Source organism: Tympanuchus pallidicinctus, unplaced genomic scaffold (assembly GCF_026119805.1).
Source record: "Tympanuchus pallidicinctus isolate F22 unplaced genomic scaffold, pur_lepc_1.0 scaffold86, whole genome shotgun sequence".
In the NCBI taxonomy this organism is placed as follows: Eukaryota; Metazoa; Chordata; class Aves; order Galliformes; family Phasianidae; genus Tympanuchus; species Tympanuchus pallidicinctus.
Window position 1 is genome coordinate 16,840 of NW_026294809.1, and position 27,802 is coordinate 44,641.

The following is a 27,802-nucleotide window of genomic DNA, read 5'->3' on the forward strand; positions in this document are numbered from 1 at the left end:
CAGAGCAGCCCAGCATGGATGCAGGGCACCCAGCTGCCCCCAGCAGCACCAACAGCAAGCAGGGAGCACAGAGCAGCCCAGCATCGATGCAGGGCACCCAGCTGCCCTGAGCAGCACCAACAGCAAGCAGGGAGCACAGAGCAGCCCAGCATGGATGCAGGGCACCCAGCTGCCCCTCCTATGGACACGGAGCCCAGCTCTGCGTTAACGACCCGGGTGCCGCAGCTCTGACCCAGCACAGCAGCTCTGTGTTGGGTTCCTCCCCCATGAAACCCAATGCAAACGCTCCAAGCTGAGCCGAGCAAAGCGCCTCTTCCCTCTGCTCTGGCTGGCGTCCAGCGCACACAAACTTGTTGGGGATTCCAAACAAGAAGAAAAACAAACCGAAAGCCAGATTGGAAAATGCTGGGCGTTCGCCAGCGCAGCTCGGGGCCGTTTGCATGCAGCCAGGTGTTAATTGCAGCCAGGTGTTAATTACAACCAGTTGGACCGGAATCACCCTGCAGCACCGGTTTGGTTTCACAGAGCCGAAAGCAAAGCTGGGATTTGGGGTTGGGTTGTTTTGGGGTTTTTCTTTTTTGGGGGGGGATTGCAGGGAAAGAAGGGCAGCGCCAGAATCGACAGCGATGCTCCCGACTGCCAACGGGTTCATTGCAAAGAAAGGAAAACGCCTGAGCAACGACCGGGGCTGCAAAATGCACCAGGAGAGCGCCGCCATCAGCAGCTCCCAAAGCACCGCAACGGCAATTAATTGCAATTAATTACAGTTGATGGTGTTTGTGGATCCAGCGTTGCTTGCATGCTCTGGCATCTGCTCTGCTGCTTTTTAGCACGACGTCGCCGCGCAGAGCTGATGGCACAGCTGTGCAGCAATTAATCAGCGGGCCATTAATGAGCGAGCGGCTCTGTGAAAGGGGTTTTACTCCTAAATCCAAAGGTTTGGGCTTTTTATCTGCGAGTGAACGCTCCCTCTTTCTGTGCTGCTCTGCATTTAGGGCAAAATTTGGGTCCAAAAAGCGCATTTTTGGTACAATCTGCACCGGTTTGGTTACAGGGAGGAGGTGGGGTGCAAGCAACTACCTCAATTAGCCCACTAATTAGCAGCAGCACAGCCATGGGATGTGGGGATGAAGCCCCAGTTCCCACCAGGACATTTTTGGGGCTCCGTGGGGCCCCACAGGCTGAAGGAATCAGAGCACGGGGCTCAGCAGGGTCAGCCCCACAACCTGAGCCCCGCTCACCCTGCGACCTGAAGCTCCTGGCAGCACAGAGCTGCGCTTTCCTGCTCCGTTTGGGTCAACTTTTATTCCCCATTTCGGACGGAAAGGGAGACAAAAAGACCTCGGGTCAGGAGGGGCCCCATTCAGGCCTGAACCTCCGCTGGAATTTCATGGAATTTCAACCAAATCAAAGAGTTTTTCGGTCGGTTTTTTGTCCTCTCTGTGACCTACGGATGGATTTTAGTAAAACAAAGCCATTTTTGCACTCCTCTCCTCCCTGCCCCACGACGCCCCGACCGTCGCTGCCGCTCGGATCAGAGCTACGCGTCGCAAAGCCTTCACAGCTCCTTAAAAAGGAAAGCCAGATCCTATTAAAAATGCCTGAGAGCAAGGAACAAGCAAGGAATCCACGCCACGTAAAGGCAGCAGACGGCAGCGTTACCCCAGACACAAAGACCCCTAAAAACATCGCAGCGCTGAAGGGAAGCGCTGCCAACTGGGGTTGGAGGAGAGGAGAGGAGAGGAGAGGAGAGGAGAGGAGAGGAGAGGAGAGGAGAGGAGAGGAGAGGAGAGGAGAGGAGAGGAGAGGAGAGGAGAGGAGAGGAGAGGAGAGGAGAGGAGAGGAGAGGAGAGGAGAGGAGAGGAGAGGAGAGGAGAGGAGAGGAGAGGAGAGGAGAGGAGAGGAGAGGAGAGGAGAGGAGCCCTGAGGCAGCCAAGTCGTGGGGTTCCTATGAACGGAACTCAAGGGGAGAGGATTTCTGTTGGGTTTGGGGGCTCTTTAGAGGTTGCCTGTAGAGCTGAGCTGAGCCCAAGTTGAGCTGCAGGCCCACGGGGAGCCACAGATCCAAGGAGCCCCAGGCAAACCCAAAAAGACCTGCAAACATCCAACCAGCCTACAGAGGTCCAAGGAGACCTAAGAAGACCTAAGCAGGCCCAAGTAGATCCAAGTAGATCCAAGCAGACCTACACAGATCCAAGTAGATCCAAGCAGACCCAAAAAGATCTACACAGACCCAAGTAGATCCAAGCAAACCTACACAGATCCAAGTAGATCCAAGTAGACCAACGCAGACCCAAGTAGATCCAAGACCTACACAGATCCAAGTAGATCCAAGTAGACCTACACAGATCCAAGTAGATCCAAGCAGACCTACACAGATCGAAGTAGATCCAAGTAGATCCAAGCAGACCTACACAGATCCAAGTAGATCCAGGCAGACCTACACAGATCCAAGTAGATCCAAGTAGATCCAAGCAAACCTACACAGATCCAAGTAGATCCAAGTAGATCCAAGCAGACCTACACAGATCCAAGTAGATCCAGGCAGACCTACACAGATCCAAGTAGATCCAAGTAGACCAACGCAGATCCAAGTAGATCCAAGTAGACCTACACAGATCCAAGTAGATCCAAGTAGACCAACACAGATCCAAGTAGATCCAAGTAGATCCAGGCAGACCAACGCAGACCCAAGTAGATCCAAGACCTACACAGATCCAAGTAGATCCAAGCAGACCAACGCAGATCCAAGCAGACCTATGTGGGCCCAAGGAGACCTACATGGATCCAAGGAGACCTACGTAGATCCAAAAAGATCCAAGTGGACCTAAGCAGACCCAAACAGATCCAAGCAGATCTAAGCAGGACAAAGAGACCTACGTAGATCCAAGGAAGTCAACCTAAGCAGACCCAAGGAGACCTACGTAGATCCAAACAGATCCAAGGAGATCCAAGTTGACCTCAGCAGACCTAAGGAGACCTACGTCGACCCGAGGAGATCTACGTAGACCCAAATAGATCCAAGCAGATCTAAGCAGGACAAGGAGACCTCTGCAGATCCAAGGACACCTAAGCAGACCCAAACAGATCCAAGTAGATTTAAGCAGGACAAGGAGATCCACGTAGACCCAAACAGATCCAAGCAGACCCTAAGGAGACCTAAGGAGACCTAAGGAGACCTACATCGATCCAAGCAGACCTAAGCAGACCCAAACAGATCCAAGCAGACCTAAGCAGATCCAAACAGATCCAAGCAGACCTACGCAGACCCAAGCACATGCAAGCAGCTCCAGGTTCATCTCCTGCCCTGCACACCGACCCTATTCTGTTCCTCCTATTTCTGTGCTGGGAGGAGCCCATACCACCTCCAAGCTGAGTTAGTTGCCACACAAAACAGCTTCAGTCGACCGCACGGAGCTTTGGCGATGCAAAACCCAGGAGGGAACGGCAGCAAGCGGTGCTACAAAGGAGGAGAGCAGCCCGAGCCCAGCCCAGGAGGGCAGAAGGGAGGAGAGCAAAGCAGCGCTGCCCTGGAAGCACCCCTCTGCTTTTTAGAAAGGGCTCTGCTACACAAACACGAGGTTCCTCCTCCTGGCAAGAACAGATCGAGCCTCCAGCCAGGACAACACAGCAGCTCCCTGAAAGCACACAGCTACGTCCTCAGACGGACAAACAGCCACCCTGGCACCACTGCAGCTCAGCTCCTGCACCCACAGCCAACCTCAGCAAAGTCAACGCTCCTGACAATACCTTGCAGTGCTTGAGAAGTGCCAGAGACAACAGTGCTACTGCCAAGCTGGAGGGCAGCATGCAGCTCCTGCGCTGTGTATAATATTGGTTTTAATTACAAAGACAAAAAATTAAAGACCAAGCCGGTAATGAAAACATATTTATTTATACAGAAAACAGGTATAGGACTGAGTCTTTAAATAAGCTGCATCTAACCTGTTTCTGAATCTTCACTGTCGGAGGAGCTGGACTCGCTGGTGCTCTCAGACTCTGAGGAGGAGAACCCCTTCATTTTAGAGGAACCAGCAATTACATCCACCTTCTCTGCTGCAAGAAGACAACAGCACAAAACGAATGGTCAAAGGGACGGGAAGGAACCCAGAGCCTCCAAACCGTGCTCCTCTCTGCCACCCCGAGCCCAGCTGGGGGCTCCCAATGCTGAAAATGTAATATTGCTGCTGCTCTGGCTTCCTGGCCCAGGGAAGAAGGACAAGGGTGCCTTTTTAAGAGCTTAAACTCCCAATTAAAACTCCAATTAAAGGCCGGGAGGCGCTCAGGGCTCTGCTGTACCCCTGAGGATGCGCTGAGCTGCAGCTGAACAACCTCAGTGCTTTCAACAAGCCTCAAATCTGGGCAGCTCTCCTTTCTGCTCAGGTTTACACCATGCCGGCCACAGGGAGAAAGCAGCCCTCCGAATCCCACAGGGTTTCAGGGAGGATCAAGATGTGCTCCAGCACATCGTGGCTGCAACAGAGCTCCTCCAGCCCCGCGGCTCGGCAGGGAGGAGCAGCAGCAGCAGCGGCTCTGCAGGACGCGGCGCCGAGCGAAACGCTGCCCTTAACCTCTCCTCTGCACACAGACATCTTTTGGGAGAAAAGATTTACGTTAGAGGGAGGCTGAGAACCAAAGGCCTCGAGTCGGAGCCACCGGATCTACCGGACGGCCGCTGGGGCTTCATGCGTTTCGCTGGAGCAGCTGCTCTCCTCACCCCATCACACAGGAAAGGCCCTAAAGGTGGCAACGCAGCACTGGGCTGCGAGGGGACCTGCTGTGAGGATGAAAGGTACCTTGAGGTTTCCTCTTCTTCCTCAAACACGACGTTACGTATCTCTCCAGCTCCCGTAACGTGGAGGGTTTTAACGTCTCAAAGTCAATTTCAATCTCGTCGGGATTGGAGTTTTTAAGCGAGGGTTCTCTCGACTGGATGATGTGAACAACTCGGCCCAGCTTTTCACCGGGCAGTTTGTTAATGTCCAGGCTCAGCTGCCTCTTCTCCTCATAGGACATGGGCTTACACTTCTCCTCCTCCTCAGACTCGTAGGCTGGAGGGGGCTTGCTGTTCTTCACCGTCACCGGCTCCTTCTTACTACTTAGGAACAATTGTAACACGTCATTATGGCACACGACAGAACGAGGAGACGCTGCAAGAAGCAGCTGCTCGCTTCTGCTGCGTTACAGCAGCGCGGCTGCGCCGACTGCTATTGCAAGGAACAGCAGCAGGGAGCTCTGCACGCACCAGCAGCTGCTTTCGACCTCTTATCTCACAGCTACGCTCTCAGAAACGAGCGGCTGCAGGCAGAGCTCTGCACGTCTGCACTGGGATGGATGAAAGGCCAGGGCAGAGCAACGCTGCCCACCTCCCTGCAGGGGGTTGCGCTGCTCTGAGGCCTCGGGGCAGCACGGCGTCCCCTTAGGCAGAGCAAAACCCGACGCTTATAGGGAAACGCGCTGCCAAGCAGCAGCAGCAGGGGCAGAGGATGCTCTGTGGTGTCTGCTGGGCCGGAGAGAAACTAAAGGAGGCCGATCTGCAGCCGTGCTTGCAGGAATTTACCCTGCAGCCCAAGCAGGAGCTCCTCTCAGCTCCTGACCCCTCGCTTCAGAACCCACGGCTCCAAGTGAAGCAGGAGGGAGAGAACGGAGGGGGTCAGGGATCAACGGCCCGACTCCCAGAGCTCTTCTCTCCCATCCTTAATTAAAGCAGCCCAAGGTGAGGGGTGGCTGCAAGCCCTGCTGAAGCTGCGGGTGCTGCTCTGCAAGACCCCCATGCAAAGCGATCAGATGGAGAAGCACAAACGCAGCAAAACACGACTGCAGCGCAAACAGGGCTGACCTGGAGGTGCTGCTGTTGCTGTTACTTTTCTTGGCCTTCTTGGACGGCGGTTCCTTGGCTTTACTCTTCTTGCTGTCTTCCAGCTCTTCCTTCTTTTTGTGCTTCTCCTTCTTCTTCTCCTTCTTGTCCTTCTCTTTTTTCTTTGGTTTGTTCTGCTGGGGCTGGGACAGGGCTGCAAGCTGTTCATGCACTGCTTTCAGCTGAGAGGCAGACATATAGAGATCAACACACTTTGGCCCAGCACCTCCTTCTCTTCCGCCTTAATCACCCCTCTGCTGCTTTCCTCCCTCTCCCCATCCCACCCATCCCAGAAAGAAAGGCTCCTCTGTACCTTTCAGCCCTTCTCTCCTACGGGTGGGAGAGCATTTACAGCTCAGCCTCCTTTTAGACCACGAGGTGGCCTGCAGCTGTGAGCTGAATGACAGAACCAAGGGTCTGGGTTGGAAGGGTCCTAAAAGATCACAGAAGCACGGAATGGGGAAGGTTGGCCGGGTCCTTAAAGATCACAGAGCCACGGGGTCACAGCAGAGCTTGGGTTGGAAAAGACCTTGAAGATGACAGAAGCACGGAATGGTTTGGGCTGGACGCGACCTTCAAGATCACCAAAGTGTGGATTCACAGAATGACTTCTGTTTGTAGGACCCTTAAATGTCACGGAACCAAAAATGGGTTGAGTTGAAAAGGACCTTGAAGGTCAGCAGACTACAGAATCCTCACATGGGTTCCAAGGGTCCTTAAAGGTCACAGAACCACAGAATGTGTTGGGCTGAATGGGTCCTTGAAGGCCAAAGAACCATTGAATGTGTTGGGTTGAATGGGTCCTTGAAGGTCACAGAACCATTGAATGTGTTGGGTTGAATGGGTCCTTAAAGGTCACAGAACCATACAATTTGTAGGACTGAATGGGTCCTTAAAGGTCACAGAACCCCAGAATGTGTTGGGTTAAATGGGTCCTTGCAGGTCACAGAACCACAGAATGTATTTGGTTGAATGGCTCCTTAAAGGTCATGGAAGTCCACAACCACGGACAGTTTGGGTTAGATGGGTCCTTAAAGATCACAGGAGCATGGAACGGGTGAGGTTGGAAGGGTCCTTAAAGCTACGGAACCCCCAAACCCCACAAAGTCTGGGTCAGGTGGCTCCTTCAAGATCATAAAACCACGGGGTCACAGCACGGCTGGGCTGGAAGGACCCCAAAGCCCCCCTGCCACGGCTGGGTGCCCCCCACCCTGTGGGCACCTCCAGGATGGGGCACCACAGCTCTGGGCAGCAGCGCCAGGGCCTTATTGCCCTCTGAGGGAAGAATTTCCCCTTCACCTGACCTCAGTTTCCCCTCTGGGAGGTTTTAAACCATTCCCTTCACTGGGGGCTTCTGCCTCCACCTTCCAAAGCTCCCAGCATGGGGTGCAGCGCACACGTCCTGCTCCAGCTGCTCTTTCTGCTCGCTGGGTTGAGCACAGCCTGGCTGGTTCTGCTCTTCCAGGTGGGGCGAAGCTTTGCTGGGCAGCCTGGGTGCTTTGGGGCGAGGGCTGCAGCGTGTGGGAGCTGGAGCACAAAAAGCTCCAGCTGTGGGTGTTTGAGCTCCGGTGCCACCTTTGGCCTTCAGGATTTACGGCAAGCTGAGCCTAGGAAGGGACGTCCCTGCAGTTTCTTTAGGAGCAGAGGCACAGGCTTGAGAAAAGGTGCTCCGTCTGTTTAACAACAAGCCCTCATCGCACGCAGCAGAAGAAGAAATGAAACTCTTCCAGCGTTGCACCCTGCTCTGTTTAGTGCCGAATGATGGGGTCACAGCACGGTTGGGTTGGAAGGACCCCAAAAGCCCCCCTGCCACAGCTGGGTGCCCCCCACTCCGTGGGCACCTCCAGGATGGGGCACCACAGCTCTGGGCAGCAGCGCCAGGGCCTTATTGCCCCCTGAGGGAAGAATTTCCCCTTCACACCTGACCTCAGTTTCCCCTCTGGGAGGTTTTAAACCATTCCCTTCACTGGGGGCTTCTGCCTCCACCTTCCAAAGCTCCCAGCATGGGGTGCAGCGCACACGTCCTGCTCCAGCTGCTCTTTCTGCTCGCTGGGTTGAGCACAGCGTGGCTGGTTCTCCTCTTCCAGGTGGGGCGAAGCTTTGCTGGGCAGCCTGGGTGCTTTGGGGCGAGGGCTGCAGCGTGTGGGAGCTGGAGCACAAAAAGCTCCAGCTGTGGGTGTTTGAGCTCCGGTGCCACCTTTGGCCTTCAGGATTTACGACAAGCTGAGCCTAGGAAGGGACGTCCCTGCAGTTTCTTTAGGAGCAGAGGCACAGGCTTGAGAAAAGGTGCTCTGTCTGTTTAACAACAAGCCCTCATCGCACGCAGCAGAAGAAATGAAACTCTTCCAGCGTTGCACCCTGCTCTGTTTAGTGCCGAATGATGGGGTCACAGCACGGTTGGGTTGGAAGGACCCCAAAAGCCCCCCTGCCACGGCTGGGTGCCCCCCACCCTATGGGCACCTCCAGGATGGGGCACCACAGCTCTGGGCAGCAGCGCCAGGGCCTTGTTGCCCTCTGAGGGAAGAATTTCCCCTTCACACGACCTCAATTTCCCCTCTGGGAGGTTTTAAACCGTTCCCCTCATCCCATCACTGTGGCCAAAGTGATCAGAAGCGTTTATGAGATCTCCTGAGGTCCTGGAAGGACGCAGTCAGGTCTCCCTTGCAGTCTTCTCCTCTCCAGGCCGCACGCCCTGAGCTCAGCCTGTCGGCACAGCGCAGGAGCTCCAACCTGGGAGCAGCTCAGTCAGCCGTGCGTGGATTCACTGCTCCATCCCACGTCCCTCTGCATCCCATCCCCTCCTACTGCCACAACCGGGGGCAGCAGCGCCGGGCCCTGAGCGAAGAAATCCCTGCTGCCATCCCACAGAAACGCAGCAGACGACCGAGGCAACAGCAAGAGGGGCGGCGCAGGGCGGCCTACCTGCTCCTGGAGCTCCGCTAAGCGCTGAGCCCTCTCCTCTTCCGAGTCGTCGGAGGAGCTGTCGCTGTCGGAGGAGCTGTCGCTGCTGCTGTCGCTGGACGAAGGGGGAACCACTTTGGTCGGAGGTGGAACCACCACGGGAGAGGAGGCCGGGATCACCGGTTCCTCCGGTTCATCCGGCATCTTGGCGAAGCGCATCTCAAACACGTCCTGCAACAAAAAAAGAGATGCAAACCGGGTCGGCGGGGCTCCCAGGAGCTCCCAATGCCTGCCTGCACGACGCTGCCAGCTGCAGAGCGCCTCCTTCCACGCCTTGCATCCATCCGGGACTTGGGTTCGATCAAGGGGGGGGAAATTTAGAGGTGTCATGGTTTTACGTTTTCGTTGGGTTTCAGCATTCCACATCCAAACATCACATAGTGTACAGGGCATTAAAGTGTCACTGCCCCAACCCCAAGCTCCCATCCCTGTACATGGCAGCAGCCCCGGGCTCTGGCCCTTCCGGTGGGGGCCGCTCTCTTGCTGCCTTGCAGTGGGTGCTGGAGGTGCTTTCCTGGCCGTTCCAAGCTTTTCGGGTTTGAATCGGTGCCGGGAACTCTCTCATCTTGTCTGATTTATTCATCTCAATTTCAATTAAATTGTACAGATTGTGTTATTTTGTATTCCAATATCATAGTAAAATAAGCTTTCCTCCATAGATTGTTGCCGCTGCTCTTTTCCTCCCTTCCTTCCTTGCCATTTCTTTGTGGGACCGGGGTGGGGGGGAGGGCAGCGGCCTGTCGCCCTGTCACGGACACGGATTGATCTGCTCAACTCCGTGACAAGAGCAAAGGAAGGCCAAGAGCCGTTGGAAAGCTGCAGTGCTGGAGGCCAGGGCAGCGCTTGGCAGGCAGCGCTTTTCCTTCCCTGCACAACAGAAGCTTTTCCCAGCAGCCAGGGGCACCAAACCGCCTCCTGCTCACCCCTGTGCATGGAAGTCGCTGCTCTGCTGATCCTCACCCGTTTCTGTCCAAACCTCGGGGGGATAAACAGCGAAAGGCCTGCGGCCTTCATCAGCACGGCGGGGATGAAGGCGCTGCGCTCACAGCTCGTGCTGTTTCGGGTGAAGCAATGCTCTCAGGTCCAGCACTCTGCGCCCCACACATTTTGGGGCACCCCCACATTTTGCTTTCCTTCTGTTCCTCAGGACAGAACAAAGCAGCACCCCCCCATTTTGCTTTCCTTCTGTTCCCCAGGACAGAACAAAGCAGCACCCCCACATTTTGCTTTCCTTCCGTTCCCCAGGACAGAACAAAGCAGCACCCCCACATTTTGCTTTCCTTCTGTTCCTCAGGACAGAACAAAGCAGCACCCCCACATTTTGCTTTCCTTCCGTTCCCCAGGACAGAACAAAGCAGCACCCCCACATTTTGCTTTCCTTCTGTTCCTCAGGACAGAACAAAGCAGCACCCCCACATTTTGCTTTCCTTCCGTTCCCCAGGACAGAACAAAGCAGCACCCCCACATTTTGCTTTCCTTCCGTTCCTCAGGACAGAACAAAGCAGCACCCCCACATTTTGCTTTCCTTCTGTTCCTCAGGACAGAACAAGCGCTGCTTGCAGGAAAAATCACCACTCTGGGCAGCTCCAAGAGATCTGAAGGCGTTCTCAACGCCATGGTTCAAAGCTGTGCACTGTCACCAAGCTCCTTCAGGGTCCTTGCAGGTCACAGAACCATAGAATGTGTTGGGTTGAATGGGTCCTTGAAGGTTACAGAACCATAGAATGTGTTGGGTTGAATGGGTCCTTGAAGGTCACAGAACCATAGAATGTGGTGGGTTGAATGGGTCCTTAAAGGTCACAGAACCACAGAATGTGTTGGACTGAATGGGTCCTTGAAGGTTACAGAACCATCGAATGTGTTGGGTTGAATGGGTCCTTACAGGTCACAGAACCATAGAATGTGTTGGGTTGAATGGGTCCTTGAAAGCCAAAGAACCCCAGAATGTGGTGGGTTGAATGGGTCCTCGAAGGTCACAGAAGCATAGAATGCGTTGGGTTGAATGGGTCCTTGAAGGTAACATAACCATACAATCTGTAGGACTGAATGGGTCCTTGAAGGTCACAGAACCATCGAATGTGTTGGGTTGAATGGGTCCTTGAAGGTCACATAACCATACAATCTGTAGGACTGAAGGGTCCTTGCAGGTCACAGAACCACAGAATGTATTTCTGGAGAGATCCGGAGGGGATGCAGCTGAACTCTGCTGCTCAGCAGAGGCTGACGTTCAGGCCGTGGTCACCATGCACCCGTTTGTGCAGCTCTGGTGCAGAACCCAGCGCACAACGCGCGCTCCTACCAGCCTACTGTGCCCCTCTGCTCCAAAGTCACAGAATCACAGAATCACAGAATCACCCGGGTTGGAAGGGACCTCAAGGATCACGCAGTTCCAACCCCCTGCCCAGCAGGGCCACCAAACATCCACATTCAGATCAGGTTGCCCAGGACCCCGTCCAACCTGGCCTTGAACACGGCCAAGGACGGGGCATCCACAGCCTCCCTGGGCAGCCCGTTCCAGGGCCCAACCGCTCTCCTGTTACAGAACTTCCCCCTAACATCCAACCGAAATCTTCCCTCCTTCAACTTGGACCCCATAGGACACCCACAGGCCACCCAGTGACCCCATAGAGCACCCAGTGACCCCATAGGCCACCCAGTGACCCCATAGAGCACCTCCTGACCCCATAGGCCACCCAGTGACCCCATAGAGCACCCCCTGACCCCATAGGCCACCCAGTGACCCCATAGAGCACCCCCTGACCCCACAGGCCACCCAGTGACCCCATAGAGCACCCCCTGACCCCATAGGCCACCCAGTGACCCCATAGAGCACCCCCTGACCCCATAGGCCACCCAGTGACCCCACAGGCCACCCCCTGACCCCATAGAGCACCCACTGACCCCAACTTCCCCCTAACATCCAACCTCAATCTTCCCTCCCTCAACTTGGATCCATTTCCCCTCGTCCTGCTGTTCTCAGCCCTTCTGAAGAGTTGACTCCCCTCCTGGCTGTAGGTTCCCTTCAGGTATCGATAGGCTGCCATGAGGTCACCCCGCAGCTTCTCTTCTCCAGGCTGAACAAAGCCCAACTCCCTCAGCCTGTCCTCATAGGGGAGGTGCTGCAGCCCCCTGCTCATCTCAGTCGCCCTCCTCTGGACCCTTTCCAACATCTCAATGTCTTTCTTGTACTGAGGGCTCCACACCTGGACACAGGACTCCAGATGGGGCCTCACAAGAGTCCCTGCACAACAACCCAGAGAGAGACCTTCTTCCACCAGGCGCCGAGCAGCGCCCCCCTCCACGCGCATCCGACCTTCAGCACCCCAAGAGCCCCCGAAATGATGGGGCCAGGCCCGTCCTCGAGGTCACCGTGGGGTCCTGTGGGGCTGAGCCACCTCTGAGCTTCTTCCATGCCCGAGCCGGGCTGCCTTTCCCTCTAGGGCTTTATTCCACGCATCCCATAACCCCAGAGCAAATTAATTAGCCAGGGAAGGAAAAGCTATCCCTGTTATTTGGGTGAGGGGGTGTGTTTTTGTGGGGTGAGGTTGGGTGCACAAGCAGAGCATCCCCAGCAGGCTGGGAAATTGGGCACGTCGGGCGCAAAGTTGTCGTTGCACAGAGCAAAACTGAGCTGAAATGCAGATGGAGAGTATGATGAGATGGGTTTGGTTCAGGTTTGAGCTCCTTGGAGCCATTGAGGAAGGAGGCAGAGCATTGCTTGGTGATGCATGCATTGTGCTGCTGTAGGGAACCTGCTTTGGGGGGGGGTTGGACTCGATGATCTCTGGAGGTCCCTTCCAACCCCTACAATTCTGTGATTCTGTGATTTCTCCACCTCTGCTCCGGAGCTGCAAATGCTGCTTCGCTGCTTCCATCTGCTGGCAGCAGGGCCGCTTCCTCTTCTAGGCTCCTGGCACGGGGGACTGAAGGCTGGCAAGGGAAGGACCTGGATTGCTGGCTTTGCTCCTTCTGCCATGCGCTGACTCACCGCCCTTAATGAGTGCTGAGGAGCTAATTACTGTTTCCCACGAACCAGAAAATCCAGTGCTTGATTACCGCCAGCAGCCAACGCTGCTTTACATCCTTTACATCCCCTGGGTCAGAAATCAAACCATTTCTGGACCCGTGCAGCTTTGAGGTCAGCCCTTACGAAAGCAGAGCGGGATCCGTTTGAGCCACGTCCACTGCAACCAATTCAGCAGTGAAGACAAAACCCCAACACTGCAAAAACCCTCAGCTCTGCAAGTGCATTCACAGGGAACAGACGGAAGAGAAACCCTAACGAAGAAGCAGATAATGAGCTAATTAAGGGATTCTTCCTGCCCCTGCTTGCAGCGACACCAACCAGGTTCAGGCTGCGAGCTGCTGAGAGCACCACAACTCCTTCAAAATTCACCTTCCGACAGCAAAGCAGCACCAGGTGGCACCTGGGTGTCCTTTTGGGGGCCGACGCTCAGCCACTTTTTGGGACAGGTGAAAAACGGGGCTGTGCGTAAAGCAATGCGTGGTGATGGAACTCGGCCACGTCCAGAGCTGAGATCCCAGCCTGGCTGCAAACCTCAGCAGCGGCCCTCTGTAAAGCCGCTCCGTCTCTCACTTCAGATCAGAGTTTTTACACTTGGTTTCAGCAGGAAGCAGTTTTATGCACAGCCTCACGTTGCCAAGCGCTGCTGGAGCAGCTTCACAAACGAGCAAAGCTTTCCCCTGTGGATGGGGTGAGAGAAAAGACATCAGGACGGCCCACAGGAGCCCTGGAAGCGGCAGCTGGAGGGTGAGCAGCGGGGTTTTTTGGGTGTCCACCTGCCCACAGTGCAGCAGAGCAACAGGGAACGTGCAGAACGCTGCCAGTTCCACACCAAAAAGCTCTGGGATCACACGCAGCCGATCTCCAATTAAACCGGCTCAAACCTGGTTTACAGAAGCATCAAAGTGGTTTCAGGGCCCTGAACTCTGGGGCTCAGAGGCAGGAGAGGCACGGAGCTCAGCGCTGCTTCCCAGAAGAGCCCTGCTAAGAGCTGCGCTCAACACCTGCGGTTTCTTTGCAGCTGCACCGTGAATAACAGACAGCTTTCGTGCTGCAGAAACCAGGAGAGAGCAGAAACCGGGCTCACAATTAACAGGAATGGCAGCGCTGAGAGGCTGGCAGGGCCCCTGCGCTTCTCTCCAGGGGCGGTGGGGAGGAAGGGGACCCTTCAGAGCGCTGCCTTTCCTCCCACTCCTTCACAGAATCACAGAATCACCCGGGTTGGAAGGGACCTCAAGGATCACGTAGTTCCAACCCCCTGCCCAGCAGGGCCACCAAACATCCACGTTCACATCAGGTTGCCCAGGACCCCGTCCAACCTTGAACACGGCCAAGGACGGGGCATCACAACCTCCCTGGGCAGCCCGTTCCAGGGCCCAACCGCTCTCCTTGTGAAGAACTTCCCCCTAACATCCAACCGAAATCTTCCCTCCTTCAACTTGGACCCCATAGGACACCCACAGGCCACCCAGTGACCCCATAGAGCACTCCCTGACCCCACAGGCCACCCAGTGACACCACAGAGCACCCCCTGACCCCATAGGCCACCCCCTGACCCCATAGAGCACCCCATGACCCCACAGGCCACCCAGTGACACCATAGAGCACCCACTGACCCCATAGGCCACCCAGTGACACCATAGAGCACCCCCTGACCCCACAGGCCACCCAGTGACACCATAGAGCACCCACTGACCCCACAGTCCACCCAGTGACCCCACAGGCCACCCCCTGACCCCATAGAGCACCCACTGACCCCAACTTCCCCCTAACATCCAACCTCAATCTTCCCTCCCTCAACTTGGATCCATTTCCCCTCGTCCTGCTGTTCTCAGCCCTTTGGAAGAGTTGACTCCCCTCCTGGCTGTAGGTTCCCTTCAGGTATTGATAGGCTGCAATGAGGTCACCCCACAGCTTCTCTTCTCCAGGCTGAACAAAGCCCAACTCCCTCAGCCTGTCCTCATAGGGGAGGTGCTCCAGCCCCCTGCTCATCTCAGCTGCCCTCCTCTGGACCCTTTCCAACATCTCTCTGTCTTTCTTGTCCTGAGGGCTCCACACCTGGACACAGGACTCCAGGTGGGGCCTCATGAGAGCCGAGCAGAGAGGGACGATCACCTCCCTGTCCCTGCTGACCACCCCTCTCCTGATGGAGCCCAGGATCCCATTTGCCTTTCGAGCTGCCAGAGCAGCACTGCTGCCTCGTGTTCAGTCTCTCGTCCATCAGGACCCCCAGGCCCACTCCTCCCAGCCTCTACGGGTGCCTGGGGTTCTTCCGGCCCAAATGCAAAACCTCAAATGCAGAACCTCATCAGGTTCACCCGAGCCCAGCCCTCCAGCCTGTCGAGGTCCCTCTGAATGGCATCCCTTCCTTCCACCGCATCGACCGCAGCCAATGAGAAAAAGATGCTATGAAACCAAAGCCGGCCGTCGTTTTCTTACCCCCTCTCCACCAATTTTGTGTCGTTTCCAAACAACCTTCGTTACAGCAGGGGAAAGAAAACGGAGCTCCCTACCTGCAGCTTCCGTGCCATGGCCACCACCTCGTGGTCAGCAGGGTTGTATTTGTAGCAGTTGGAAAACATCAGTCGCACGTCGGCGGCGAATTCCTGAGCATCTCTGTACTCCCGGTTCTCCAGTTTGGACTGGAAAGGAGAGGAAGGGGAGAAAAAAAAGCTTTGTGCCATGAAGAGCGTGAGGGTAAGGGTGCATTCAGCACATAAATGCTGCAGTGCAATGAAGGGCTGGGACCAGCGCGGCGTGGTACTGAGTACGAGTGCTGTGTCCAGTTTTGGGCCCCTCACTGCAAGAAAGACATGGAGGGCCTGGAACGTGGTCAAAGGAGGGCAATGAAATGGTGAGGGGTCTGGAGCACAGGGCTGATGAGGAGAGGCTGAAGGAGCTGGGAATGTTCAGCCTGGAGAAGAGGAGCTCAGGGGAGACCTCACTGCTCTCTATGGCTGCCTGAAGGGAGGCTGCAGGGAGCTGGGGGTCGGCCTCTGCTCTCGTGCCATCAGGGATAGGAGCAGAGGGAACGGCTTCAAGCTACGGCAGGGGAGATTCAGGCTGGACATGAGGAAGAATTGCTGTTCAGAAAGGGTGGTCAGGCACTGGAATGGATGCACAGGGAGGTGGAGGAGGCACCGAGCCTGGGGGTGTTGAAGGAAAGGCTGGATGCTGTGCTGAGGGACGTGGTTCAGTGGGAGCTGTTGGGAATGGGGGAACGGTTGGACTGGGGGAGCTTTGAGGTCTTTTCCAACCTTGGTGATGCTATGATTCTATGTGTCCCTATGGCATCCTCATGTGTCCCTATGGAGTCCCCATGTGTCCCTATGGCATCCCCATGTGTCCCTATGGAGTCCCCATGTGTCCCTATGGCATCCCCATGTGTCCCTATGGCATCCTCATGTGTCCCTATGGAGTCCCCATGTGTCCCTATGGCTCCCCATGTGTCCCTATGGAGTCCCCATGTTTCCCTATGGCATCCCCATGTGTCCCTATGGAGTCCCCATGTGTCCCTATGGCATCCCCATGTGTCCCTATGGAGTCCCCATGTGTCCCTATGGCTCCCCATGTGTCCCTATGGAGTCCCCATGTGTCCCTATGGAGTCCCCATGTGTCCCTATGGCTCCCCCCGTGTCCCTATGGCAGCCCCATGTTGTGCTGAGGGACGTGGTTCAGTGGGAGCTGTTGGTAAGAGGTGAACGGTTGGACTGGAGGAGGTTTTAGGTCTGTTCCAACCTTGGGGATTCTATGATTCTATGTGGTGGCACCTGATGGGGATTGGGAAGCCTGTAAGCACCACTGAGTTTCTGCCTGGAAGGAATTGCAGCAGGTCTGCAATAAATGGAGCAGACTGAGGGCATCTCTGCTGGTGATTTGGGGTGTGGAGGACAGGGCGACCCTCAGGGCACTTCTGGGACGAGCTGGGATTGCTCACTGAAGCCCTGGTGGGACTCGAGCCCTGCAGACCCCATGTATTTCTCAGCAAAACCCATCGGGGTCAGCTCAGTGCAGCACGTTTCCTTTGAGGAAGACTTCTTTGTGCCCACGGGCCATTAAAGGAAAGAGTTTTAAGATGGGGGGACGGCCCTTCGCTTTGCAAAGAAGCCTTTTCTGCCTCTGCAGCCCCACCAACAAAACAAAGGGGGCAGAGAAATGGGTCGGACGGTGCTGCAGAGGGACGAGCTGAGCCCTGAGCACAGCAACAGGAGGGAGGGAGGATTGGCTCCTCTCCTTATAAACCCAACCCCAAACTGCTCACAGAGCCAAGAAGGGAGGGAGAGACTTCCAGACAGCTTTGGGATGGGGGGCAACGTGGATTGATCTGCAGGTGTGGGTTTAGAATTGGAGGCTGCAGGCCTTGGGCAGAGCAAAGCAGCTCTGCTTAACAGCAGATGGACGGGGACAGGGAACAGCAGAAACACAGGGGCTCGTTTTAAGGGGGGGGGGGAGGATGTTTTAAGGGGAGGGGGAATGTTTTAAGGGGGGAGAATGCTTTAAGGGGGGGGATGTTTTAAGGGGAGGGGGGAAAGTTTCCTAAGGGCCCTTCTGGATGGATGAGGGGTTGTGGGTTTTTTTCGTCTCTTCTCTTTTGCTTCCCAATGTCAGCACAGTATGGGAAGCCTGAGGTCAAATCCTGCTGGCAGGCAGCAAAACTGCTGGGAAAACGACTCATTTTCTGTGCAATCCACACCTCAGCCCCCAAACCCTAAACCTAACCCTAACCCTAACCCAAATCCTAACCCAAACCCTAACCCTAACCCTAACCCAAACCCTACCGTAACCCTCTAACCCTAATTCTAACCCAAACCCTAACCCTAACCTTAACCCTAACCCTACCCTAACCCTCTAACCCTAACCCCTAACCCTAATCTTCTAACCCTCTAACCCTAACCCTATCCTAACCCTAAACCCTAACCCTATCCTAACCCTAACTCTCTGACCCTAACTCTCTAACCCTAACCCCTAACCTTAACCCTAACCCTAAACCCTAACCCTACCCCTCTAACCCTACCGTAACCCTCTAACCCTAACCCTAACCCTAACCCTAATCCTAACCCTAACCCTACCCTAACCCTTTAATACCCTAACCCTAACCCTCTAACCCTAACACTAATCCTTACCCTACCTTAACCCTAACCCTAACCCTAACCCTAATCCTTACCCTACCTTAACCGAAACCCAAACCCAAACCCAAATCCTAACCCAAACCCTAACCCAAACCCTGACCCTAACCCTAACCCTAACCCTACCCTAACCCTCACCCTAACCCTTTAATACCCTAACCCTAACCCTCTAACCCCAACCCTAATCCTTACCCTACCTTAACCCTAACCCTAACCCTAACCCAAACCCTAACCCAAACACAAATCCTAACCCAAACCCTAACCCTTACCCTCTAACCCTAACCTTAACCCTAACCCTAACCTTAACCCTAACCCTACCCTAATCCTGTAACCCTAACCCTAACCTTAACCCTAACCCTACCCTAACCCTCTAATACCCTAACCCTAACCCTCTAACCCTAACCCTCTAACCCTAATCCTTACCCTACCTTAACCCTACCCCTACCCTAATCCTCTAACCCTAACCTTAACCCTAACCTTAACCCTAACCCTACCCTAACCCTCACCCTAACCCTACCCTAACCCTCTAATACCCTAACCCTCTAACCCTAACCCTAATCCTTACCCTACCTTAACCCTAACCCTAACCCTAACCCAAACCCAAATCCTAACCCAAACCCTAACCCTAACCCTCTAACCCTAATCCTAACCCTAACCCTAACCCTCTAACCCTCTAACCCTAACCCTACCCTAACCCTCTAATACCCTAACCCTAACCCTCTAACCCTAATCCTTACCCTACCTTAACCCTCCCCCTACCCCTACCCCTACCCGTACCACCCAGCTTACTTTGATCGTGCTCAGATCCATGGGATGCTTAATGATATCGCAGTAATCGTGCAGCCCCAGTGCTTCTACATCCACGGGTTTGTAGAAGGGCCAGGCGTAGGCCGCGTGCTTCTTGGCAAACATCTCCTTGATGATGCCGCTGCAGTACTTCAGCTGCTCCGACACTTTGCTGCTCTTTTCTACCGTGTGCTGTTGGGAATCTGGGACGTCCTTCTTTGGGGGCTTCACCGGGCGGCTGCTTTCCCTCCGCGGGCCCAGTTTGGTGGATTTGGGTTCGGTGGGCAGCGAGGACGATTCGTGGATCGGGTCGATGGTGGTCGGCGTGGTGGTGTCTGCTTTCCTCTTCACTCCTTTTTTCGTCTGCAATCGAGGGAAGAAATTCACCGTTAGCGAAACCTGCAAGGCTCCCCGCGGCGCGACTTCGCTTTGCCACCGCGGGTGACCCAAAACCTAAGGGCTGGGAGCTGCAGATTTCCACGTTTACTTCAGGAGCTCTGCAGAAAACCACGTGGATTCGCTCTGTCGTGTGAGGAAGGTCAGCAGCGCCGCTCGCTTTGGCGAGGTTTGCTGCTGAGTCACGGAGGACTGAAAAATTAGGTTTCGAGGGGACGAGCTCCACGCAAAGCTGGGCAGAATCCATCGAGTCTGAGTGAACTGTGCCCAAGAGGGGTCACCAAAGGGCCCCCCTCTACTCAGCTGAGAGGAGGGAGCAATTTCCAACTTGGAACTGTAGAATGGCTTGGGTTGGAAGGGATCTTAAAGACCACAGAAGCGTGGAAAAACCACGTTGAGTGGGACCTCAAAGGTCAATGGAACCACGGAATGGGTTGGGATGGGTTGGAAGGGTCTTTGAAGGTCACAGAATGGTTGGGTTGGAAGGGACCTTAAAGACCATAGGACCATAAAACCGATGGGTTGGAAAGGTAAAGATCATAGAAGCATGGAATGAGTTGGTTAAGTTGTGACCTTAAAGATCATATCATCCTAGAATTGTCGGCTTGGAAGGGACCTTGAACACCACACAACCATGGAGAGACAGGGCTGGAAGGGACCTTAAGGACCATGGAACCATGGGATGGGTTGGATGGGTCCTTGAAGATCACAGAATGATGGAATGGTTGGGTTGGAAGGGACCTTAGGGATCATGAAACCATGGGATGGGTTGGATGGGTCCTTGAAGATCACAGAAGGATGGAATGGTTGGGTTGGGAGGGACCTTGAAGATCACAGAAGGATGGAATGGTTGGGTTGGATGGGTCCTTGAAGATCACAGAATGATGGAATGGTTGGGTTGGAAGGGACCTTAGGGATCATGGAACCATGGGATGGGTTGGGTTGGATGGGTCCTTGAAGATCACAGAATGATGGAATGGTTGGGTTGGGAGGGACCTTAAAGACCATAGGACCATAAAATCGATGGGTTGGAAAGGTAAAGATCATAGAAGCATGGAATGAGTTGGTTAAGTTGTGACCTTAAAGATCATATCATCCTAGAATTGTCGGCTTGGAAGGGACCTTAAACACCACACAACCATGGAGAGACAGGGCTGGAAGGGACCTTAAGGACCATGGAACCATGGGATGGGCTGGGTTGGGTCCTTGAAGATCACAGAAGGATGGAATGGGTTGGGTTGGATGGGTCCTTGAAGATCACAGAAGGATGGAATGGGTTGGGTTGGATGGGTCCTTGAAGATCACAGAAGGATGGAATGGTTGGGTTGGGAGGGACCTTGAAGATCATAGAAGGATGGAATGGTTGGGTTGGATGGGTCCTTGAAGATCACAGAACAATGGAATGGTTGGGTTGGAAGGGACCTTAGGGATCATGAAACCATGGGATGGGTTGGATGGGTCCTTGAAGATCACAGAATGATGGAATGGTTGGGTTGGAAGGGACCTTAGGGATCACGGAACCATGGGATGGGTTGGATGGGTCCTTGAAGATCACAGAAGGATGGAATGGTTGGATGGGACCTTAGGGATCATGGAACTGTGGGATCACAGTATGGTGATCCCATTTGCTGGAAGGGCCCCTCAGCCTTTCCTCGCAGCAGAGCTGCTCCAGCCCTTTGAGTAGGAAGGAAAATAGGAATCTTTTGAGCAAACTGAGGCCGTCTGCCCTAAACCAAAAACGGATGGCACTGCAGATGTCTCCACCCCAAGCACTCACCTTGACGGGCTGAGCAGGCGTGGGGATGACGGGGGGGTGAGGCTGGATGGGCTGGGGGGTCGGGGCCGGCGGGGCGGGGGTCTGGGGGGCCGGCGGAGGCGGCACCGGGGGCTGTGGAGGCACCATCGTCATCACGGGCGTCGGGACGATGAGGTCAGGGGTGACAGCAGGGAAGGAATGGGTGGTCTGTGCGGCCTGGAGGTTCTGCTGTGGGGCCTGAGTCTGGGCTGGGGACGAGGCCTGGGTTGTGTTCTGTACCGTGGATGATCCTGGCTTGGATGTCACTGCGGGAGGAAAAGGAAGAAATCGTCCATTCTCTCTGTCCCTCTCCAGGCTTAACGGGAAAACAATGTTTCGTAACGAGTGAAAGAGCGTTGCTCATTAGATAATGAATGCTTTGCAGAGCCTGCTCTTGAGCAACCTGTCAGGGACAAAAACACTCCTCACGTTTTCCTCTACAGCTTGTTGGGTGAGATGGTGACGAAGCCCAGGACCTCGCTCACCGAAACCACGCCAGGAAAGGAGCGAGGAGCAGCCCTGAGGCGTCCTCCTCTCCTCTCCTTTTCCTTCCAGGAGTTCTCCTAGGGGCCGATGGTTGCCCACGAGCCAGCAGTGCGCCCTCGTGGCCAGGAAGGTCAATTGTGGCCGAGTGATCAGTGGTTGACCAACAGCTGACCACGAGCCGGCAGTGCGCCCTGAAGGCCAAGGAGGCCAATGGCAGCCAACGGATTGACCAGTGGTTGACCAACAGGTTGACCAGTGGTTGACCAACAGTTGACCAGTGGTTGACCAACAGTTGACCAGTGGTTGAGTGGCAGCTGATCACGAGCCAGCAGGGCGCCCTGGTGGCCAAGAAGGCCAACAGAACCCTGGGATGCTTTGCCCAAAGCGTGGCCAGCTGGGTGCTCTGCACTGGGGAGGCCCCGTCTGGAGCACTGGGCCCAGTGCTGGGCTCCCCAGGTCAGGGCTGATGGGGAACTGAGCCCAGCAGAGGCTGCGGAGATGCTGGGGGCCTGGAGCACCTCCTGGTGGGGACAGGCTGAGAGGCCTGGGGCTGTGCAGCTGGGGAGGAGACTGAGAGGGATCTGAGAGGGTGGGGGGCAGCAGGATGGGGCTGGGCTGCGTTTGGTGGGCCCTAGTGACAAGACAGGGGCACTGGGCACACACTGCTGCCTCGTGGTCAACTGCTGGTCAACCTGTTGGCCACCACTGAGGTCAACTTGTTGGCCACCGTTGGCCTTCTTGGCTACCAGGGCACAGTGCTGGCTCACGGTCAACTGTTGGTCACCACTGGTCAACCTGTTGACCATTACTGGCCCCTATTGGCTACCAGGACCCACTTGGGCTCACGGTCAATTGTTGGTCGACCACTGGTCAACCTGTTGACCATTACTGGCCCCTACTGGTTACTAGGACCCACGTGGGCTCAACGGTCAACTGTTGGCCACCACTGGTCAACCTGTTGACCATTACTGGCCCCTATTGGCTACCAGGACCCACTTGGGCTCACAGTCAACTGCTGGTCACCACTGGTCAACCTGTTGACCATTACTGGCCCCTATTGGCTACCAGGACCCACTGGGGCTTACAGTCAACTGTTGGCCACCACTGGTCAACCTGTTGACCATTACTGGCCCCTATTGGCTACCAGGACCCACTTGGGCTCAACGGTCAACTGTTGGTCACCACTGGTCAACCTGTTGACCATTACTGGCCCCTATTGGCTACCAGGACCCACTTGGGCTCACGGTCAACTGTTGGTCACCACTGGTCAACCTGTTGACCATTACTGGCCCCTATTGGCTACCAGGACCCACTGGGGCTCACAGTCAACTGCTGGTCACCACTGGTCAACCTGTTGACCATTACTGGCCCCTATTGGCTACCAGGACCCACTTGGGCTCACGGTCAACTGCTGGTCACCACTGGTCAACCTGTTGACCATTACTGGCCCCTATTGGCTACCAGGACCCACTGGGGCTCACGGTCAACTGTTGGTCACCACTGGTCAACCTGTTGACCATTACTGGCCCCTATTGGCTACCAGGACCCACTGGGGCTCACGGTCAACTGTTGGTCACCACTGATCAACCTGTTGACCATTACTGGTCCCTATTGGCTACCAGGACCCACTGGGGCTCACGGTCAACTGTTGGTCACCACTGGTCAACCTGTTGACTATTACTGGTCCCTATTGGCTACCAGGACCCACTGGGGCTCACGGTCAACTGCTGGTCACCACTGGTCAACCTGTTGACCATTACTGGCCCCTATTGGCTACCAGGACCCACTTGGGCTCACGGTCAACTGCTGGTCACCACTGGTCAACCTGTTGACCATTACTGGCCCCTATTGGCTACCAGGACCCACTGGGGCTCACGGTCAACTGTTGGCCACCACTGGTCAACCTGTTGACCATTACTGGCCCCTATTGGCTACCAGGACCCACTGGGGCTCACAGTCAACTGTTGGTCACCACTGGTCAACCTGTTGATCATTACTGGCCCCTATTGGCTACCAGGACCCACTGGGGCTCACAGTCAACTGTTGGTCACCACTGGTCAACCTGTTGATCATTACTGGCCCCTATTGGCTACCAGGACCCACTTGGGCTCACAGTCAACTGTTGGTCACCACTGGTCAACCTGTTGACCATTACTGGCCCCTATTGGCTACCAGGACCCACTGGGGCTCACGGTCAACTGTTGGTCAACCGTTGGCCACCAGGACCCCCAGGTCCTTCCCACAGCTCAGCCCCAACCCAGACGGATGCTGCGTCGTTCCTCCAGAGGTGCAGAAGCCTCCGGTGATGGCAGCCACCCCTCCCAGCTCTGCTCCACCACCAAACACGTTCCAACCCCGCGCCCTGCTCACTGCTGGAGACGTGGAACACGCCTGGCCCCAATAGCAGCCCCCAGCTGTGGCTGAGTGCCATACCTGCTTCCTTCCGCGCGCGTCCTCTCCCTTTTGTCTGGGCTATAACGATTTCAGTTTCTTCCTGCGTCATTTCGGAGATTTTCTGCAGGAAGAGCTTTTCTAGAGCTTCTGCCATTAAGACTATGTCATCTCCTGGCTGGAGGAATGAGAGAGAACAAATCAGGCAGGGCACATCTCTGCAAGGACTGCTACATCTAAACAAACCAAGATCGCCACAAAGATTTTGCCCGCGCTTTTTTCTCCGTTTCACACCAAACTTAATCATAAAGACCAATTAAAAACGAAACAGGAACAATTCGGGGTGATTTTTTGTGAGGTTGGGATGTGGAATTCGGACTGCAAACTGTAATCCTTATCATCTCCCAGCTCTGCAAGTCCTGTAGCTTTCGAACACGGCGATCTTTCTTGGCCCTGCTTCCATTGCCACACAGCCATCCTGAGCACACAGCAAGGAACAAGAAGAGTCCTTGTCCTGCAGTGCTGTAAAGGAGAGACGAGGGGCAGGGAGCTGTGCAGGGTGCATAAGGGCTGATGGCAGGATAAACTGAGCTGTGCTGATCAGTGCAGGCAGTGCTGCTGTTTTCTGGATGGAGGGAGGAGGAGAAAGAGAAGAGGGGTGCATAAGGGGTGATGGCAGGATAAACTGAGCTGTGCTGATCAGTGCAGGCAGTGCTGCTGTTTTCTGGATGGAGGGAGGAGGAGAAAGAGAAGAGGGGTGCATAAGGGGTGATGGCAGGATAAACTGAGCCATGCAGGCAGTGCTGCTGTTTTCTGGATGGAGGGAGGAGGAGAAAGAGGGGAAAAGTGGGAAATGAGGTGGAAACTCTTCGCTGCGAGGGCGGTGCGGCGCTGGCACTGCTGCCCAGAGCTGTGGGTGCTCCATCCCTGGAGGTGCCTGAGGCCATCCATCATCCTGTGCTTCTGCCACCTTTCTGCGCTCTCCCAATGCAGCCCGCTGCATCATTCTGTGGTCTTTAGGTCCTTTCCAAACCAACAGATTCCACCTTTCCACGGTTCTGTGATCTCCAAGGCTCCTCATAACCCAAAGCCGTGCTGCCATTCCACAAAAAGAAGACTCAGCGTCCCTACAGGCTGTCATTTCCCCCTGACTTTGCATCCCTCAGCAAAGCACCCGTGTGGGAGGAAGATGGAAGACGACAGCATCAGCTGCGAAGGAAATGCATCCCATGCACTGGGGAAGGAGAAGAAGTGAAGGAGGAGGACGGCTGGTGGGGACGGGGGAGATCAACACCTTCACAAGTCCTTGCAGGCCGGGAGCAGGAAGCTCCATTTGCAAAGGCCAAGGGAGGTGTGAAGGATGGTGGTGAGAGGACGCATCCTTTGGAAGTGCTCTGCAGCGGCGCAGCTGCAAACTGCAAAGCTGGGCATCAACACTTCATTGACGAGCTCTGAATTAATTGCCATGAGTGCACGGCACAGGGTTGGATGTTTGCTCTGAAACACGATGGGAAATGATGAGAACGGGAAGAACCGGCCAGGAATCCAATGCAAAAGGCACCAACAAGGCCTGGCAGCTGCTCTGAAGGCTTGTTTCGCAGCGAAGGAGGGCATCCAAGAGCCCAACGAGAGCCAGGCCTGATGGAGGATGAGAAATGGTGACAGTCTGCAGGCTCTGCGTGGTCCAAAAGCCATTTCTTGAGTAAAGCAGAGAATGGAGAACTGGGAAGGGTGAGGGAGAAAGGAATGGGAAGGCGCTGCAGTGGGAAAATGGGGGAGATGTGGGAATGTGGCAGCAAATAATGCAGACACGGATGGTTTGAAGCCTTCAGAGCTTCATTCCAGCTGCACTGTGTTGGCTCAAAGCAGAGAAGGCAAAGGCCACGAGCATTACTTGGAAGGACCAGAACAGGACAAGAATGTAAAACCCAAATATCTGCAGTAACAAGCAGTGCCTGCCGGGGCCTGAAGTTGTTGTGGGTGAAAGAGGGAGCGCAAACCTTGGGAAGCAACCCCCAGTGCTCAGCGTGGGCACGAAGGAGGAGCTTTGAGGAAGAAGAAGAGACTTTGGGGAGTGAGGAGTGGAGGAAAGGAACCACGGAGCTGCCTGCCAACCCTCCAGCGAGCGGCCATGGAGCTGAACAACACATCTGGAACCAACTGGGTCTTGTGCAACGTTTCTGAGAGGAGGAAGAGGAGGAGAACGCGGCCAAATGGAGGGTGAAGCACCAGGGAGAAGAGCTGGGAGGAACGGGGAGGGCAGGAGCTGAGACGGGGCTGAACGGGGCCAGGGCTGCAGGAACGCCGCGCTGGCTGCTGCTCTGAGGACAGCAGCAAACTCCCCACTGGGGGCCGTTGCTCCCTGGTTCCTTGGCAGACGAGGCTCTGCAGCACCTCCAGCTCCGAGCAGCGTCTTCCTGGCACAGCCTCTGTCGATTTGCTGCTTTCCCATCTTCGCACAGCACCCAAAGGCTGCGCGGATGCTCAGCTCCTTTCCCCAGCCCATCGGCGGTGAACGCCGCGCTCCCTCAATTCCACATCCCCTCCCTGCACCCCCGCTGGTTCCGTAACTGTTTACACAGTGCTTTCCAGGATCTTTCTGCTGTCTGGAGGGGAATCTTCTGCAGTGCAATGGAAGCAGAGCCGGGCAGGACACCGCTCCAGGCACTGCTGTTTTTTTCCCCCACGTCAAAGTTAGGAGCTCCAAAGCAGGCAGCCACAATTTGGCTTTTCACAGAGCTACAAACAACACAATGGACCTGCGGAGCCTGCAGAGACCAGCAGATCCCCTCTGAAAACGCAGAGGAGCTCATCGTACCTTGTTGTAGATGTAACAGTTTGTAAACATCGTGTTAAAATCCTGGATACATTCTTGAGCATTCCAGTAGTAGTTATTCTCCAAGCGTTTCTTTATTGTTCCCATGTCCATCGGCGTTTTAATTATCTTATAATAATCCTGCAGAGGGCAGAGAGGCACAGAGATAAGGATGGGATCCTTATTATCCCCAAACTCAGCTACAAGAGGATCCAACCCCCCCACCCCCAGGCCACTGTCTGAGCCCCTCTGCTGTCATTTATTGGGCAAACGCCACGGAACACAGCAGGGAAAGGTGAGTGGGGAAAGGTGAGGGGTGATGCTGTGCTTTCCTCAGGGCTTCTGTGTGATTCCCCTCTCAGGGCCACAGCCACAGACCCAGCATTGGCTGGGTGGGATCATCGTGGGGCTGAGGAATGGCTGAAGATCCAACTCGGAACGACTGACCCTGAGGTCGCGCAGCCACACGTGGAGAAGGGAGGAAATAAGATTCGCTTTCAGCCCCTTAAAAGCATCCAGATGACACGAAGGAAGGTGCTGCTATTTTTAGGGAGGACTGGAAACGCCGTTGCTATAGAAGCAAAGCTGTCTGTGGGGTTCTGCTGCCAAGAAATCCGACAGCTCAGGTGTTGCATCGTGGAGAACCGCTCACCTCCTCTCTGCTCTGCGCTGGGGAGGCCCCACCTGGAGCACTGGGCTCAGTGCTGAGCCCCCCAGCTCAGGGCAGGTGGGGAACTGGCTGGAAAGGACTCCCTCTGTTCCTCCTCCACCCCCACAGGAAGAACCAGAACCACATAAAGCCAAATAAACAGAGCCCCCAAAGCCCTCAATGCTTTGAGAGCGTTCTAAAAGATCCCAAAATGTGAACTGGAACCCAAAGCATCAGCTGCGCCGGGCCACAGCCAGGCTGGAGCTCCTGTCCCCATTCCTGGGTGTCTGAGGACATCAGTGCTTTGCTGCTTTTCCTAAGAGGAAAACTGACGTGTGCCACGGTTTGTTCAGGGGCATTTTTAATGGGATTTCAATGGACGGAGCCCTGGAACAGAGAAGTGGTTGCGTCTCCTTCTCTGGAGAGCTCCAAGCCCCCTGCACTGCAGGGAATCATAGAACCATAGAATCACCAAGGTTGGAAAAGACCTCAAAGCTCCCCCAGTCCAACCGCTCA

At 55.2% G+C, this 27,802-nt stretch overlaps 1 protein-coding gene and 4 long non-coding RNA genes across 33 annotated transcripts in view; 2 read left to right on the forward strand and 3 right to left on the reverse strand.

The window, feature by feature from the left end:
* BRD4 (bromodomain containing 4) overlaps positions 1-27,802 on the reverse strand; it is a 63,452-nt gene that overhangs the window by 11,567 nt on the left and 24,083 nt on the right. For 9 of the 10 annotated variants that reach the window (XR_008203067.1, XM_052669895.1, XM_052669887.1 and 6 more), the window contains 9 exons: positions 26,641-26,778; positions 23,865-24,000; positions 20,928-21,211; positions 18,758-19,117; positions 15,356-15,484; positions 8,780-8,989; positions 5,840-6,039; positions 4,797-5,098; positions 3,946-4,056 (listed from right to left, as the gene is read on the reverse strand). Coding sequence is in view for 9 of the 10 variants with exons in the window: in XM_052669895.1 (XP_052525855.1) it covers positions 3,946-4,056; positions 4,797-5,098; positions 5,840-6,039; positions 8,780-8,989; positions 15,356-15,484; positions 18,758-19,117; positions 20,928-21,211; positions 23,865-24,000; positions 26,641-26,778 (1,870 nt within the window). In the remaining variant the exon portion in view is untranslated. The remainder of the gene's footprint in view (positions 1-3,945; positions 4,057-4,796; positions 5,099-5,839; positions 6,040-8,779; positions 8,990-15,355; positions 15,485-18,757; positions 19,118-20,927; positions 21,212-23,864; positions 24,001-26,640; positions 26,779-27,802) is intronic. The other variant, XM_052669891.1, reaches the window with a different exon arrangement.
* LOC128074234 (uncharacterized) lies at positions 1,907-3,462 on the reverse strand. Of its 15 annotated transcripts, none has more exons than XR_008203083.1 (5): positions 3,200-3,462; positions 2,708-3,169; positions 2,581-2,610; positions 2,311-2,520; positions 1,907-2,183 (listed from the first exon to the last, which is right to left on the reverse strand). It is a non-coding gene; the product is annotated as an uncharacterized LOC128074234 (long non-coding RNA). The 15 variants fall into 15 exon arrangements; XR_008203088.1 differs by having other exon boundaries at positions 2,551-2,610; XR_008203078.1 differs by having other exon boundaries at positions 2,311-2,370; positions 2,521-2,610.
* On the forward strand, positions 2,064-2,699 carry LOC128074240 (uncharacterized). Its single transcript, XR_008203100.1, has 3 exons — positions 2,064-2,167; positions 2,435-2,504; positions 2,545-2,699. It is a non-coding gene; the product is annotated as an uncharacterized LOC128074240 (long non-coding RNA).
* Positions 6,567-11,060, forward strand: LOC128074233 (uncharacterized). Of its 6 annotated transcripts, XR_008203070.1 has the most exons (5): positions 6,567-6,667; positions 10,483-10,570; positions 10,703-10,790; positions 10,835-10,878; positions 10,966-11,060. It is a non-coding gene; the product is annotated as an uncharacterized LOC128074233 (long non-coding RNA). The 6 variants fall into 6 exon arrangements; XR_008203072.1 differs by having other exon boundaries at positions 10,483-10,658; positions 10,835-10,975; XR_008203069.1 differs by having other exon boundaries at positions 10,483-10,614; positions 10,835-10,974.
* On the reverse strand, positions 21,696-22,722 carry LOC128074242 (uncharacterized). Its single transcript, XR_008203103.1, has 3 exons — positions 22,625-22,722; positions 22,466-22,544; positions 21,696-22,306 (listed from the first exon to the last, which is right to left on the reverse strand). It is a non-coding gene; the product is annotated as an uncharacterized LOC128074242 (long non-coding RNA).